Below are 16888 nucleotides of genomic sequence, written 5' to 3'. Positions count from 1 at the left end.
CGTAGATAGTCAGTGTTGAACAAATAATCAAAAGCCAAGCATTTATCATTTCTGGGCAATTGTGTGTAACACAACTAATCCGATTTTGGTTGGATATATAAGTATTTAATCAGGGTCAGTCTTTATATATCGTGATGTTTGACAAATCAGCAGTTTCAATGTCTCAGTGCTTTCTATGCTGCCTTACTACTAAACAGACCATGCGGAGGATGTAGGCCTACTTCATACATCAAGTGTCATGTGATATCGCATACGCCACCGCCATTATGACCCAGCTTCCACTCAAAACACAAAATAAAACTAAAAGGCGGCAAATTCTATGGAAAAAATATAATTTATTTCAATATGAAATATCAAAAAGAGAATCACAAGTGGATAAAACACTATCTGATTATAATAATAATTTCTCACCACAAAATCATCAATAATTCAAGAAAATCAATCAATCAATCAATCAATCAATGTTACAGTTGTATTTAAAACTGTTTAAACAAAAAATGCATATACTTATTTAAATGACTGAATGGCAACTGACAGCAGTAGACTCCGCCTTTAACAGACAGTAGACTCCGCCCACTCGGGTCATTATCTTATTTCAATTTTGGTTAAATTTCTCATCAGTTTTTGTCGGAAGGGAAGTCTTTACATTATACAATTTCTACAGGATGACTAGAATGTATGTTTGTATGCACGTGTGTGGTTCATGTAGTACTTATTTATATACAAAATAATACAAGTTCATACAACTACAACAGAGACAAGGCACAGAAATGGATAAGTACCAAACCCTCATCAGCTTCTATTGTGATTAGTTCCAACATTTCCAATGTACCTTCATTATATTGGGTAAAGCTCAGGATACCCACACAATTAATTAGTTTTCGTTGCAACTGTTCACAAATCTTGCATATTTAATGAATTACCCGAATAATAATTACATTTATTTCAGTTTTCTCTGATTTGTCCTGTATTTCTACATATTGGATGCAAGTTTTTCAATAAGACTTCAATAATCGATAGACATGTTCATATCATGCCAAAAAGTCTGCTCAACATTTGTGTCTCCTCTGGGTTTATAATTACTCAAACTGTTAATATGACCAACATTTTTGTGTTTGGTCTGCTGACCTTAGGGCTATTCCATTCTACCTCTAGGGTTGACAGCTAGGGTTAGTTGATTCTAATCCTAGGGTTAGGTACCTAGGGTCAGTTCACACTAACCCTAGGGTTAGGGTTAACAGCTGGGGTTAGTCCATCGTCAACCACAGGTATGTGAGGCTATGTGGACTTGCCGCCAGTGCATTATGTCACAATTCATGTTGAGCAGATTTTTGGTACATACAGTTATTATATTACATAAATATACAGAGTTAGAACTTTACAAATGGCACATAATCACATAAACCTATATATAAACATAACAAAACATCAGATAATGGCCGACTACAATTACTGTAATAGTTGTACAAATTTAGGAATTTTATGGAAGCTTTTTGATCAAAAATCTTTACATTTGATTGATTCGAAGTAAGAAAGTTAATTAGAACGCTTTGATTTTTAGCAAAACACCACAAAGAAAATCATGAAATTGACTTCAGAGTTACATCTAAAACGTTAGTAATTTCTAATAACCAGACAACCGTTTAATATGAAGAGTTCGCTGCAGGAAAACGATAAAGATTTTCTAAGATTTCTAATTCATATTTAATGCATATCATATACCGGTATAAGGGAAGCTAAAAAAATGGACCTAGTTGGAACCAGAGAGGAGGAATACAATTAGATCTTTAATCAAATATAAATATATATATATATATATTATCGAGATTGTATTAGACTACGGTTGATCTACGTAGGAATCAAACTCACAATCATAAATCAGTTTGTTCTATTCATGATCACGGGTGTAACTTCTACATAAATCTAAACGTTTCTTCTTATCATCAATTCTATCAATATGCATGTGATATTTAAGTGCTTCGCTCCCTCCACACACCAATATCTATACTAAATGCAAAGTTTTTTTTGGCTTTCTGAACGTTCATATGATTTTAACAGATCAGGAGGGTTAGATTTTGATTTGGTTTTAAATGAAGCGCTACTTAAAGCTGTATTAAGACGTACAGTGATAGACTCTTTTAAAGCGGTATCTTCTAGTATTTTGACAACTGGGTAAAAATATTTATGATTTGAATGAATTCTATTTTACTTGGAAATACACGAATACTGACTACGGTTTTACTACTAGATACTATCATTAATAACACGTTTCAATCGATATAAAAAAATAAATGAATATCAATGTTTTTTTAAAGAATATCTATTGATAATATTAGTTAAATCTGTTGATGACATGGATTTCTTTAAATGAGTTCCTAACGTTCAAATATCTGAATTGAGAAAGCATTCAAACATTCGCAGCAAACGTTCAACCAATGATTACAGCCTTCATTTCCAATCAGGAAACATGTCTTTACAATGTCCAATTCTCTTATGCCAATCACTGATAAAACATAGCGACCAGAAAATCAGCGGGATAGTACCGAGCGTGCCGGTGAGTAAAATCAACGCATTCATAGAACCACGACCTGGTTCATTACTGAAATACAAAACAAATACAATCATGGAACCATGACCTGGTTCATTACTGAAATACAAAACAAATACAATCATAGAACCACGACCTGGTTCATTACTGAAATACAAAACAAATACAATCATAGAACCACGAGCTGGTTCATTACTGAAATACAAAACAAATACAATCATGGAACCATGACCTGGTTCATTACTGAAATACAAAACAAATACAATCATAAAACCATGACCTGGTTCATTACTGAAATACAAAACAAATACAATCATAGAACCATGACCTGGTTCATTACTGAAATACAAAACAAATACAATCATAGAACCATGCATGGCTCTCTGGTAAATCTAACCAAAGTATCTTCATTAAACATTGTATATCAGGACCCATAAATGTCTTTGAAGTAAGTTTGATTATAGAGTTTAAAACATGAGTCAAATCTTAACTCACAACTTCAGAATTGGGTTCAAAGTGGCAGAGCTACTTATTATCTATGTTTATGAAACAGTGCCTGAAAAGTTACCTTCCAAGTGGAGAAAATCGACAGAGCGTCAGCCAGATAATTACAATCACAAGTCCTGATAATTCTCTGAAATAAGATGAAGAAACAATTCAAAACTCTGCATAGTTAAGAAACTAACATACAGCCAACCAGGCTCAAAATCTGCATCATAATCAAACATTTAAAATCATCTAAAATCATTTGTGCAAAAATGTTGAATATAATTAGTTTACCTTCCTTCTTCGTGTTGAAGTGGATTCGATAGATTTAAACTCAACATTTCGATGACTACAGCTAATAAATACATCGCTCCCGCAATACTGATAGCTATATGAATTATTATAGCAACCTTCCAAACTTTATTATCTACAAAATAATCAAATAATGTCCTGTTTTACTGTACTTGAAGGTGTATGAATGTATGGTATAGCAGGGATCAGAAATTCCCTGATTAGATTACGAGATATCCTCAGAGAGGGAGCTATTTCTGTCACCAGTAAGAACAAGTTTGATGAAAAGAATCCGAATTTCCCAATTTTCCCTGATCTGTGAGGACCCTGGTTTCCTGTCAATAGACTATCTGTTAGGCTAAATATGAATTTCAGTCAACATGAATATACAAGAGAAATCCCACATGAGATAATAATTCCCTCAATTATTGATGGAATTCTCACAACAATGATAATGTTTCTCTGTTATAGCCGTACCTGTTATTTTAGGTGTGATTGTAATTGATAATGTAAATAAAGCCGGTATCAGATAGACAGGAATCCAGATATATGGATCAGGATCGTTGATCTGAACGTAAGCCGCCAGTACAAAAAATATCGACATCAATAAATTAGTAGCTCTCCAAATCCATTTCCATTTGCTGTCATCCACACGTGGAACGGTGGAACCGGAATGTGGATCATTCTCCGATGTTGATAATGGGTAATATGAATATTCCTGACTCGGAGTCGTTCTCGCGGTATCTGCAATTATAATTCATATTAACCCTTCAATTTCATGCTGCCGGTTGGCCCCCAAAATAACCCGATAACGTGACAGTGGATTTAAACTTGCCACCCATCAGTGGGACAGTCTGAGCCTGTGTGAGGGTAAACTGGCTGCTGATTGGTGGGTATAAACCTGACAACATCCCTACACCATAGCCTCCTTCAAGCCTTTACTTTTTGCTAGATTGATAATTGAATTGAATTGTCAAACTGACTTGTCGTCACTGACACTGCTAGCCCCCTCTCCCCCTCCCTCCCCTCTCCTCCCCCTGTATCACTGACTGATAAAGCTAGCTGTACACACTACTGTGTTCGCTAACTCATTCCTCGACTCCGTTTCAATAAAACCCCTGCTGATAATCACACTGTTAACCGACCTGTCATTTTTACTTCCGGGTTCCCCTCGCTGTCTGTTTACTTCCGGCGCGTATTGCGCATGCGTATTACGCAAACCCGGAAGTGATGAAGTCGTCGGTCAGTGTATTGTGATTTTGACAGCTGATGATACAGAGAATTCTCCAGTATTTATTTGAATGTATCCGATATTCTACACGGGTTGAGACTGATATCTAAATGATGGACAGGTTTTCAGCGCAAGACAATTTAGGTAAGGAGACCAAATAAAACCCCCGGCCCCAGCAGCAGCAGCAGCCAGAGCCAGCATCACCTGACACCTTATCATCCATTCCATCCAGCATTATTATTTATTGATTGGTGACTGTGGGTTGGGGAGCCTCATCACACTTGTTTATTAACAACCCTAGCCCAACCCGGTATTTAGTGTTCATTGTTTATGTGATTATGACTAATGTTATTGCCAATCCCAAAATAAAACTAGTGATAAGCAATAGAAACACTATAACAGGTCAAGATAAAGAAATAAAGGGTTTTTACACTTAGGCGCGGACTGTAGTCTCTAGAGTTTTTTATGTTTTTACAGGTAGTAGGAATATTCTAAGTTACGGATAAGAAGAGATTAGTGAGAGACGTAGAGAGAGAGAGAGAAGAGAGAGAGAGAGATGATGGGTTGGTCCGGGTCTGTAGTGATGTTATCCTGGTGTCCTGTATTACTCATAGCAATCCTCATCAGTTTGACTCCGATGAGAGGAGACAAAATCACTCAATATTCCGTTATTCCGGCTTCAGCCGCCAAAAAATCTAAATCCGACCAGTGGTGTTCATTCTTTAACAATCGAGCTCCGACTCCTCAACCGGAGTTAAAAAACTGTACGTGGTTCCGCGCGAATAGCTGCTGTTTACAACGTGAAATAGACTCGACGTTTGTGAAAGTGAAACCTCTACAAGGTGCGTCTCCCGCGTGTCTGAGGTATTTAAACTATCTCATGTGTTATATCTGCGCTCCGGATCAGAATAAATTCTATCGTCGCGAGCGTCTGACGGTCTGTGAACCGTTCTGCGACGCGTTCTATAACGTCTGTAAGTCGGCCATCTTGAAAGGTTCGGTAATCCGCGATCTCTACGACAACGGACGTAAATTCTGCGAGAGTCGACGTTTCGAGGTCGGTAATGATAAGAGATGTTTTAATCATCAGATGGAGGATGTTTATAACGGTTCGGCTCGTAGCGGGTACAACTTATCCATCGAAATCATCGTTATATCAATCTGTATCGCTCTCATCTCCGTGGATACAACGCCAACAATGACTTTAAAACAATTCACGAAACGCAATAATGAAAATGGTCGATCAAGCAGCAGTGGACGAGGATGGGGCGTACGAGGAAGTGTCGCGGAGCTCGTATTCTTTGTGATCATTTTACTGTCTCTATTTTCACCGGTTCATGCGTCGAGTATAAACGTCTCTGATTGGTCAAAAGAGATATCACGTGACCTGACGTCTGTCTCTGAATCGACGATGTTCGACGATCAGATTCAGTCGGTTTATTCTGAGGCGAAATATTTCAGTCGTTTTAAAAACGCTTCACGAGTCATTCACGATATTCAAACTAAACTAGGTTCGTATCTTAGAATATCTGATAGTTGTAGCTTATTCTAAAGAAGTTATTTCAAGACTTGATTTTAAGTCTTTTAACTCTATCCATGCTATATATCTATATGTAATTTAAGACTAAATTGAATTCGATAAAACTTGTTTAATCGATTGTATTCTAATCACTGTTTGTTTGTTGTTTGTTTCAGAGAATTTTTTTAAGGGTCAGTTAAAAGCTGTAGATGAATTGAGTGAAGCAGTAAAACGTATACATTCTACAGAACTTACTGATCATCAACAATCGTCATTAAAAAATTTACCTCAACATGTATTCATTGATGCCGATGATTCTTTAGCATTTCCTCGAGGATGGCTTCAATCAAACGAGTAAGTGACCTCTAAGAACCCAGCTGGTCTGGAGTACCCATTTTGAGTCCCAGCCTGTAATGAGTAATACATTACTCCTTACAGGCTGGGGGCTTGTACCACAATCAAACAAGTGCTTAAGTCGTATAGTTGTGACAGTCATTGAGGTGAGGACCTCAAAATGACTTACATTAAGTAAATTGAATTAGAAATACAGATCGAGACTCAAAATAACCTTCAGTGTCAGTGTGACAACTTATTGAAATGATAATTCAACACAAGTTAAACTGTAACTTTATTTTGAACAACTCTTTATTAAATGATTAGTTATTTTTCATTGACATGTTGTATTTTCAGTAAGTTTCGTTGGCCTGTTATGTGGAATTCAAGCTCTGTTAAGATTCCTGATGATGTTAGTCGCTCGGACCCTTATGTGATAAACACTGTCAACTGGACGTCAAAATTAGATAAAACTTTCCAATCAAATATACAAATAAACAACGACATCAGGTGAGCTTAAAACTCATTGAATCCATCGGCTTAACACTGTTACAGTGAGTTTAAAACTCATTGAATTCATTCACAGATCATAACTTACATTCAACTAACATCTGATTGTTTTGTTGTGGCTTACAGCATTTATATCGATTACGGGATCATTCATTTGTTACGTGTGCATAAAATTTGAATTTTTCAACTCCCCTCCCCCTCTGTACGCAAAATCGGACATTTTTTCATATACATTAAGCATTACAGTACGCAATTGCACTGACCCCCTCCCCCTCCCCTAATGCGTACGTAATAAATGAATGACCCCTACTTATAAAAACAGCTATAGAAAGCTTTTAGCTGTTGAATGAGTGACTGATGGAGATTTTGAGTTACAGCATTTGAGGAGTTTTAGCTTTTTGCATTTAATTCATTATAAATCATAGAATGTTTTTGTGAGGGTTTTGTGTTAGATATACCAGTAGTCCATAACTCTCATGTGAGTCTGATATACCAGTACCTGCTATAACATAGTCCATTACTCTCATGTGAGTCTGATATACCGGTACCTGTAGTCGGTACAGTTTACTGCGGCTAATGTTTTTACTATAATAATATCATCTTTTATTAAATACATTAAATATTATAACTATAATTAATATAAGAACTATAATTGATATTGATAACTCTGTTTGACTGAGTGTTGATGAAATGGTTTTTATCTCTGCACATTTAAGAGTTCATTTATAACTCATTTAAACGCTACCATTAATCATAAACAGACTTATTGAAAATCCGAGTTCTAAGTGTGTAGAGTGTGTTTCTATGTATGTACACTATACTAGGCTCTCTGATATTCTACGTTGTATTGAGATAAATGAATAAATCTCGTCGTGTTTGTGTAAGATATCAATATTCTGTTTTTCCTGTGAGATTATATTTTCTGGTCTGCTATTGGATTGGATGGATACAGACAGACGTCTCTCGATCACTGGGATCAGATCATAAATACACTTTGAACCAGTTGAAGAGTCCATGTGCTATCTCGGTCAAATATCAGCAGTCCATTGCTAGGAATTTACAAAATCAAAAAATTCAAAATTTTATGCCAAACTGGTGTCATCTGGACCAAAGGATCAGTCAAAATAACCCCAGGTCATTGCTAACCCTAACCCTAGGTCATCGCTAATGCTAACCCTTCAGCCCCTCTGGGATTTGAACCTGGGTCCCTTACTTGCCAGTCCACTGTCCAAACCCCTAGACCACTGAGCTCTGGTGACTGACTCGGGAAGTTTGTCTGCTTAGGGTTGACCTGTGTGCCTTGGTGACCACTCAGGTGTGGTGACTACAGTTACTCAGTCAATAGGCTACAGCTAATTAGTCACCAGTCGGGCGAGGTGACTGTCAAATCATACCCTATCAACCTTATATTGTATCATAGTGAAGACAATAACATGATCAAACAAACTTACACTTAAACTCAGAACAATAAGATAGTATTTCACTAACGATAGATTTATAGAAAAATATTGATTTTGAGTACCCAAATCAACTGATTGTTGTTGCCTTTTTTCCTAATGATGAATCACATCTTAGGCGACCAGAAATGTAGGCACTTATAGGATTTTAACAGATACCCCCCTCCCTCCACACACACTGCAACTGCTCGGCCTATATAGTGTATGAAGCTGATTGATACACTGCACACTCACAATCAGTCAGTTAGATACTATATCTCACTGTATAAACATCTATTTATTGATTCAATCATCAGTAGTTATTGATTATGTAAATGTATTGATCCATTCTATGCTCATAAAGTAATTGAATTGATTTATTCTCAGTCAAGTGAGCAGTCTGCACTGCATCCACTTTATCACCTCATCCACTACAGCCTCTTCCATACCTCTCCTTATTACCATAATTTGATTCCAGAAAAAATAATTAAGCTTTCAATTTTTCCATAAAATGATGTAATCAGAAGAGCAGATACTGATGATTCAAGCACTGAACACAAATATCCCCATTCCAATAAATAGTATTTCAACTGAACTTTTGTAACTTGTCTTTTGTAACTTATCAGCTGATCTCTGATTCTTGTTGTTAGATGGCAGTATTTTGGTTCAGTAACTGGTGTTAGTAGACAATACCCCGGTAGAGAATGGCAGAATAATTTCATCGGTTTTAAAGAAGATTTCGACCCCCGTACAAGACCGTGGTATGTGTCCGCCACTTCGGGACCAAAGAATTTAGTCATCATTTTAGATGGAAGTTTTTCTATGTCATATAACAATGGGTAAGCAATGCGCAACTAGTATCTAAAACCATCTATTATTATCCCTTATCTTACTAGGTATCATCCCCTCACTATTAGAAGGGGACTTGATCACCAGGAACTAAAGCTGTTGTCCCTAAAACAACAACTGTTAACCTGTCTGATATTATTGGGTTATAATAGCCCATAAAAGGTTGTCTGATCAGACTACCGCTACCCTTAACACTGGACTAGACTGAATCAACTGGACTGGGTCTATCTACCGGTATCACAGGACTGGATCTATCACTTGTCACAATTGATAGTGAATGAATATAGTATCAACCACCACAGTGGATCCCTGTCTACCACCACGGAGTTGAATTGTTATATGATTAATTTCAGACTTTCTCGTATGAAGAAAATTGCCAGTGCGCTCATTGAAACTTTAACGAAGTCAGATTTAGTCAGCGTCATCGTGTCAAGGTCATTTTATTACAAGACGAGTGGGGGAAAAGTTGACCATGACCCGGAAGTGCTCAGTTGTCAAGGTCATCGAATGCTGTCCGCGACGTCGAGTCATCGGAGAGATTTACTTTCAAGAATTAATTCAATTGAAGCTAAGGGTGGATCTGATCATCTGTGAGTACCGTGTACACTCCATCAGGGGTCAGTTGATATAAAGTCGGTTTAAGTAAGCCAGTTGATAGATGAGTTAGAGTTAACTCTGAGTCAAATCTTAACTCACAACTGTGGGACTATGGGTCCGGATGGTTAAGTTAACTTCCGTAGGGACATGAGTACGTGTTGTACAGAAATTAATTGAATGTTTTTCTTTATTTTTACTCAAGGGCTGCGTTTAAAATGGCTTATAAACTGTTACACAAACAACAGAAATCTGGTTGTCAGCAGCAACAGTTGATGTTGATATTATTTGTTGGAGATGGTGATGATTCTGATGGTTTACAGAGATGTGATCCAGGTATGGTACCGCTTAGGGCCAGGAGTCTGGGCTGGGCTGCCGGGTCAGACTACCGGGCTGGGCTGCCGGGTCAGACTACCGGGCTGGGCTACCAAGTTCTCTAAATGAGCTACTTAAAAACTATACACCGTCACAAATTCCAGTGCTATTGACTGCTTTAGTGACATACCCGTACGTTTTATTGTGGTATTGTTGTCATTGTCTAGGTTACCATCGTTACGACGGTCACAGCAGACGTAGATACGTCCCGGGTGAAGTTTGTCGTTATAGATATAAACAACTTCTAAAACTTGTTCATGAAAATCATCGAGTGATTAAAGATGATGTAAGTATCTAATAAACTATACGGCTACTGTTTCACACATTGCACTCATCTAATCATGCATCTTTATTATGTGTTTCAGATAAAAGTATTCACCTTCCTGACTAATGCTCAAAACATTGCTCTACTCAGTGAACTGGCTTGTTCCGGAGGTGGTTTATTTATACCGGTCACTAAACATGATAATGACGTCATTAAACAGATGTCAAACTATTTTGAATATTTAGTCGATAGTTCAGGAATTCTGAATGAAACGATGTGGACTTCGCCGTATCTGGATAAATCAGGTCTCGGTCTTATTGTAACCGCGTTTAAAGCTGTCTACTCTGACTCAAGCCAGTAAGTGACATACAATTACTGATGATTTTAGATTCATATTTCTAGATTCATAGTTTTATTCATGCTGTAATCCATACTGTATCCATCCTGTATCCATACTGTATCCATACTGTATCCATGCTATATCCATGCTGTAATCCATCCTGTATCCATCCTGTATTATGCTGTATTCATGCTGTATCCAAGCTGTATCCATGCTGTATCCAAGCTGTATCCATCCTGTATCCAAGCTGTATCCAAGCTGTATCCATGCTGTAATCCATACTGTATCCATCCTGTATCCAAGCTGTATCCATCCTGTATCCATACTGTATCCATGCTATATCCATGCTGTAATCCATCCTGTGTCCATACTGTATTCATGCTATATTCATGCTATATTCATGCTGTATTCTATGGTATTGTTTTTAGACTCCTCGGTGTTGTCGGAGTGGATGCTACTTTAAATACATTGGAGACAATCATTTTGAATTATGTTTGGGGAAATGCTTACGCTTTTATGGTGGATGAACATGCGGAGGTTATTGTACATCCATTGGTTAAATCATCAGCTCAGGTTAGTGAAATCAATGAGGCAGACAGCTTTTTTAGAAGGGTGGATGAAATCGCTAGGAGGTAATTTAATGATGTCATTCGGGGATTATGTGGGCAGACATCTTTTCTAGATATGTCTATAGATATCAGATCACTAGAAGACGATTTGATGATGTCATAGGGGGATCTATGGAGGCAGCCATCTTTTCTGAAAGAGTGTAGTATAGATCAGTGGTAGGTAATAGGGGGATTTAGGGAGGTCGCCATGTTTCTAGGAGGGTTAATGTATATAGTTCTATATATTAACAGCTATTGGATGATCCAGTACGTGTGAATATCATGTCATTAGAAACAGTCGATGGAAAACCCGATGATTTCCAATACGTCGTAGAACAATTAACGAATGGTAAATCTGGTACATATAAGATCACTGAAGATGCTCATCAACCTGTCCTCGTTCATCAGTCGCTTTACTGGAGACCTGTTCGATATACTGAATACTACTATCAGCCTATTGCAGGTAATATATTTCACTCTGATATAAGTAGAAAATCCCACAATAAATCTATATATCTTATGATGATTATTCCATCTCTATTCTGTATTTATTGTCAGAATTTCTACTTATTATTAAACCCTTTTTTTCCGCTCTTTGTTTCATGTATGAATTGTCTAGGCTACTTCATAAATGTAAACTATTTTCCTAAGACCTGTTGATATGGATAAGGCTGATTATGATTTCTGTCTCGAGCTGGCGTTCAATGTCTCTGGTTTTATTGTAGGTTCTGGTGGATATTCTATAGCTTTAGTGTTGACTGAAAGTGATAAAACGTACATACAGCCCAAACAGCCGGTATCATTCTCTCATTCTTACCTCGATGATTTAGACGGTTACCTGAGTTTAACAGAACCGTTTAAACTCGTAGAAAACGTCACTAAATTAGAAATACAGTATAATCAGCCAGGATTTCCAGGTAGGTTTCATCAGTGCTGAAAGAAACTGAATCTGGGTTTCAGATACTTGGAAGAAGAGAGAGAGGGTGGTTTGACGTTCAAAATGTTAATATAAGTGCAGAGGAGGTTAAAAGCAATGATGTTTTAATTGTCTGCTATCCGCTTGTTAACTCTAACCAAATTTTGAGCAACTGCAGCCCATGGTTTTCTCCTTTTAAGCAAGTGTTTGGTGGAGAAGCTGTAGGTGAATTTCAGCAGTCATAATCTTTTCATTTGGGTCGGATTAATCAGAGAGATATTTGAGATGTAGAATTGTAACTTTGTTTTTTAGTAAGTAATTTGAGATTTGATGTTGATTTCTTCGTCTGTTTTCAGGAGTAAAAACCACAATGAAATCATCAGTAGTGAAATTATCATATCAATCATTCTGTACACCTGAGAATAGAACTGATAATATCGCTGATCTTCACGCTTATATAAATAAACCTTCAACATCGAACATAAAGCAGTGTCCTCATAGTAAACTACACCCTGAAGTCAGAGCCGATATTAAATTGACTTCCACTGTCGATTCATGGTGGATAAATCGTCCAGCGGTGATACAGAATAGAACACTGTGGACTTATATCGGAACAGAGAACGGCATGATGAGGATTTATCCGGGTGTCAAACTGAAAGATGACTTCAATCCAACCAGGTCCGTTACTGTGCTAAATTAGGGGTGGGAGGGGGTGACTACAATCCAACCAGGTTTGTTACTGTGCTAAATTAGGGGTGGGAGGGGGTGACTACAATCCAACCAGGTTTGTTACTGTGCTAAATTAGGGGTGGGAGGGGGTGACTACAATCCAACCAGGTTTGTTACTGTGCTTGAGTATGGGTGGGAGGGGTGACTACAATCCAACCAGGTTTGTTACTGCTAGATTAGGGGATGTTGACTCGGCTCAATTCTGAAGTTTCAACAGTATTGGAAATGGTAGACAACCCATTTAGAATAAAACGATTTAGTTCACTGATTAATTGTTTGTGTATGTGACAGCCATGGTATATATTTATATTATGTTTTATGTGTATTCTAGACGGCCGTGGTATCGACAGGCTTTAGTTTCACCCGGACGTCTCGCTGTTACTGCTGTTTACAGAGATGAAACTGGTTCCGGTAAAATAGTGACACTATCTAAAAGTATTCACAAATCAATGGCACTGTTCAACCCTCAACCACAACACTGTACAGGTAAATTATCTTATTCTCGTAACTAACAATTACATCATCAACTTATCAGATTTTGTGGAACTGAATCCTGAACTGTGGAACTGGATCCTGAACTGTAGAACTGGATCCAGAATTATGTAACTGGATCCAGAATTGTGGAACTGGATCCTGAACTGTAGAACTGGATCCAGAACTGTGGAACTGGATCCTGAACTGTAGAACTGGATCCAGAACTGTGGAACTGGATCCTGAACTGTAGAATTGGATCCAGAACTGTAGAACTGGATCCAGAACTATTTAACTGGATCCTGAACTGTAGAACTGGGTCCAGAACTATTTAACTGGATCCAGAACTGTAGAACTGGATCCTGAACTGTGTCTGGATACCATTATAATGATACTGGAATGTCACTATGTCAATCATCCACCATCATAACTATTAGAAACAGTAATCTCTATCTATTGTTTATAGGTAATAGTTTATTAGTAAGTGGCTGTAAGTGTGATACTGATGATCAATGTGAATCCCAGAATTGTGACCGATCAAGTAATCGTTGTTCTGCTCCAGTCAGCGCTGTAGTTGCATTCGACGTTCACTATCGAGATCTTTATCGTAGAATTATCAATTTATCGAAAACAATCAGCAAATCTCATTACTGTGACGCGGTTTATAAGTGCAACACGGCTAATCACTGTCAAACCAAGTAAGTGAAATATCTATCAAACATAATTATTCTGAGGTTTCCTTTTGATGGTGCCAGCCTCCTCTAAAGATGAATTGATGATAATCTTTATGGCGATGTAGAAAAATCTCGCTCAAAGAATGATAAGATAAGGTCTGAAATGTTACCTTGAGAGTAGTTTTATTCAACGTATCGGCATTCTATTCTAATAGTCGTCTTTATTGAATAATCCTAGTAGTTTTGGGATTCAATAATCGTGAGGTTGACTATAGAATATAGAATATAAGAATGTTGATGGCCCTAGCTTTCTCAATAGGTACAATAGAATTTCTCGAATTCTAGAAATACCAGTAATTCAGAGATGTTTGTTTGTTGTATTAATAGGTGTTATATAATGGATGGTGTTACGAATCTCGTCATCGATCCTGATTTCGATGGAATTTCCGATACATCGACGGATAAATATGAGAGATTCTCATTGGCTGGTAAACAAGGCCGTCTGTTTAGGATCTTGCTGTCTATTGGTTTAATTATTCAACATGAAACTATTGATTATCAAGCTGTATGTTCAACTATAGCCAACAATCAGCGACCGGTACAGATACATACCAATACTGACACTGATGATGTGAGTTCATTGGTTTATTTTCTGATTCCTTCTCTGCAATGTACTGAGTACTCAAAGATAATTGTTTGAACGATTCCTGAACCTGATTCCATATTCCTGGACCCAGTTCCTTGTTACTGGACCTGATTCCACATTCCTGGACCTGGTTCCTTGTTACTGGACCTGATTCCATATTCCTGGACCCAGTACCTTGTTACTGGACCTGATTCCATATTCCTGGACCCAGTTCCTTGTTACTGGACCTGATTCCATATTCCTGGACCCAGTTCCTTGTTACTGGACCTGACTCCACATTCCTGGACCAGCTTCCTTGTTATTGCACCTGGATCCACACTTGTTTGAGTTTAATTTGACTCTAGATGATTTTCACTTCAAGTTCCACAGTTATTGGTAAAGTTTGACTTGAGAATTGGATTAGTTCCTTTCAAATATTTCAACTCTAAAGTTTTTAACCAAGGACTGTGGAATTAAATCATGATTTGTGGAACTGCTGAGTCAAGGACTGTGGAATAGTTGAGTCCAAAGCTGCAAAACTGAGTGCAGAACTGTGGAACTGAGTGCAGAACTGTGGAACTGAGTGCAGAACTGTGGAACTGTTGAGTCAAGGACTTGCTGTAACTGGTTGTGGTAATTACAATTCAGTGTTTTTTTACCGCTGGTTTCAGGTAACACTCGCTGATAAAGAAGTTAAATACTCACAGGATGATGAACAGATTGGACCGATCCCTCGATATCGTTCTCTACGCAGCTGTATGAAGAAGGTTATCTACTACACCGTGAATAGAACTCGTTTAGAAGTTATCGGGGGCAGATTATCGGGAGTATTGGATGCAGACCCGTGCGGTACCAGTGATTATCATATCACTGCCATACCCGATACTAATCTATATTTAATCGTTTTGGAGAATTATAAACGGAAAGAAACATTTTTCAACTTTAACTGTCAAATCATGAATAGGTGAGGACTTGAAATTGCCTTCTAAGCAATTCAAAATTACAAACTAATTCAAAAACTAAAACTTGATTTCATTTCAATCTGAGTTTCATTCAACGATTTCTTTTTTTAATCTAATCTAAAGAGAAATATTCGCTATCGTTTATTTCAATTTCAACCTCTTTAAATCTTTTTTTTTTCAGCGTTCAAAAACCGGGTTCATTTGAAATGGATGAGAATATCTGCTCTAAACAGCGACAGTCAGCAGCAGCCGGTCTTACTGTTCAATCACTGAGGAATACTCAATGTTTGAATATGAAGAGATTAGAATTAACTTGTAATTTGATCAGTTCATCACAAACTGTATATTCCATGAATTTACATTCCTACATCACATTCAGCTGTTCTTTTTTAACTACGACTCTATTATTACTCATTGCATTCAATTAGATCTGTTTTATTCAATAGTTGAATCTCAGTGAATTAACATAAATATTCAGTAAATTTACATAAATATTCAGTAAATGTACATAAATATTCATTAAATTTACATAAATATTCATTGTATTTACATGAATATTTATGTAAATTTACTAATCCTTTTACTGGAATATTAACTGACACTAAATTCACAATAGCTTGAGCTTAGAAGGATTAAGTTATTTTTTATGGTAAGCATCCTCACTTCCCAGGGCTCAGTTGACTGAAGGTTCACTATATTCCCTACATATATGTAACTACTGGATCTACCTTTTCTCTTTAGAAGTTCTCTTGTTTAAACTATGGCAGCTTTATTACAGTCTATAAAACCATTTATTATAATGAGGTCACAAATAGAATGAATTCTGGCAATTCTGCACCACTGTATGGGATGTACATTCCACTAGTATTACACTTATTACATGTTATGGTATTACAGTAAATATCTACTGCGGATATTACAGTAATACGTAGATATCTGGAAGGGTATCACGCCGTACCGACACGTAACCGGTGCATGTGACTAGTGTTTTCAGCCAATCAGGATCATGGTTTAAAACTGTTAAAGAGTGAATATTTACACACCTTTCTATGTTGTATATTGACTCATATATTGTCTTTGTTTTGAGTAAGGATTTGTTGAAATAAATGTTTTTATACAGAATTAT

At 37.2% G+C, this 16888-nt stretch overlaps 2 protein-coding genes across 3 annotated transcripts; one reads left to right on the top strand and one right to left on the bottom strand.

Moving 5' to 3' along the window:
- Positions 1-373: 373 nt before the first annotated feature.
- Positions 374-4488, bottom strand: LOC141903708 (transmembrane protein 220-like). Of its 2 annotated transcripts, none has more exons than XM_074791950.1 (5): positions 4471-4488; positions 3803-4069; positions 3329-3461; positions 3117-3182; positions 374-2599 (listed from the first exon to the last, which is right to left on the bottom strand). In XM_074791950.1, the coding sequence occupies exons 1-5, from the start codon at positions 4475-4477 to the stop codon at positions 2449-2451; spliced, it is 624 nt and encodes a 207-aa protein (XP_074648051.1). In that variant the 5' UTR covers positions 4478-4488; the 3' UTR covers positions 374-2448. The 2 variants fall into 2 exon arrangements, with proteins under 2 accessions (XP_074648051.1, XP_074648050.1); XM_074791949.1 differs by lacking the exon at positions 4471-4488 and adding an exon at positions 4161-4326.
- An 84-nt stretch (positions 4489-4572) lies between these two features.
- Positions 4573-16888, top strand: LOC141904238 (uncharacterized). The gene is made up of 18 exons (XM_074792803.1): positions 4573-4700; positions 5034-6067; positions 6252-6429; positions 6766-6918; positions 9005-9193; positions 9557-9793; positions 10003-10133; positions 10340-10458; positions 10538-10794; positions 11206-11350; positions 11638-11848; positions 12111-12302; positions 12658-12979; positions 13362-13516; positions 13968-14199; positions 14563-14806; positions 15472-15764; positions 15944-16888. The coding sequence occupies exons 2-18, from the start codon at positions 5113-5115 to the stop codon at positions 16188-16190; spliced, it is 4260 nt and encodes a 1419-aa protein (XP_074648904.1). The 5' UTR covers positions 4573-4700; positions 5034-5112; the 3' UTR covers positions 16191-16888.

Source organism: Tubulanus polymorphus, chromosome 4 (assembly GCF_964204645.1).
Source record: "Tubulanus polymorphus chromosome 4, tnTubPoly1.2, whole genome shotgun sequence".
Taxonomy (NCBI): Eukaryota; Metazoa; Nemertea; class Palaeonemertea; order Tubulaniformes; family Tubulanidae; genus Tubulanus; species Tubulanus polymorphus.
The sequence above is the reverse complement of the archived record's forward strand: the minus strand, read 5'-3'. Positions and strand labels throughout refer to the sequence as shown.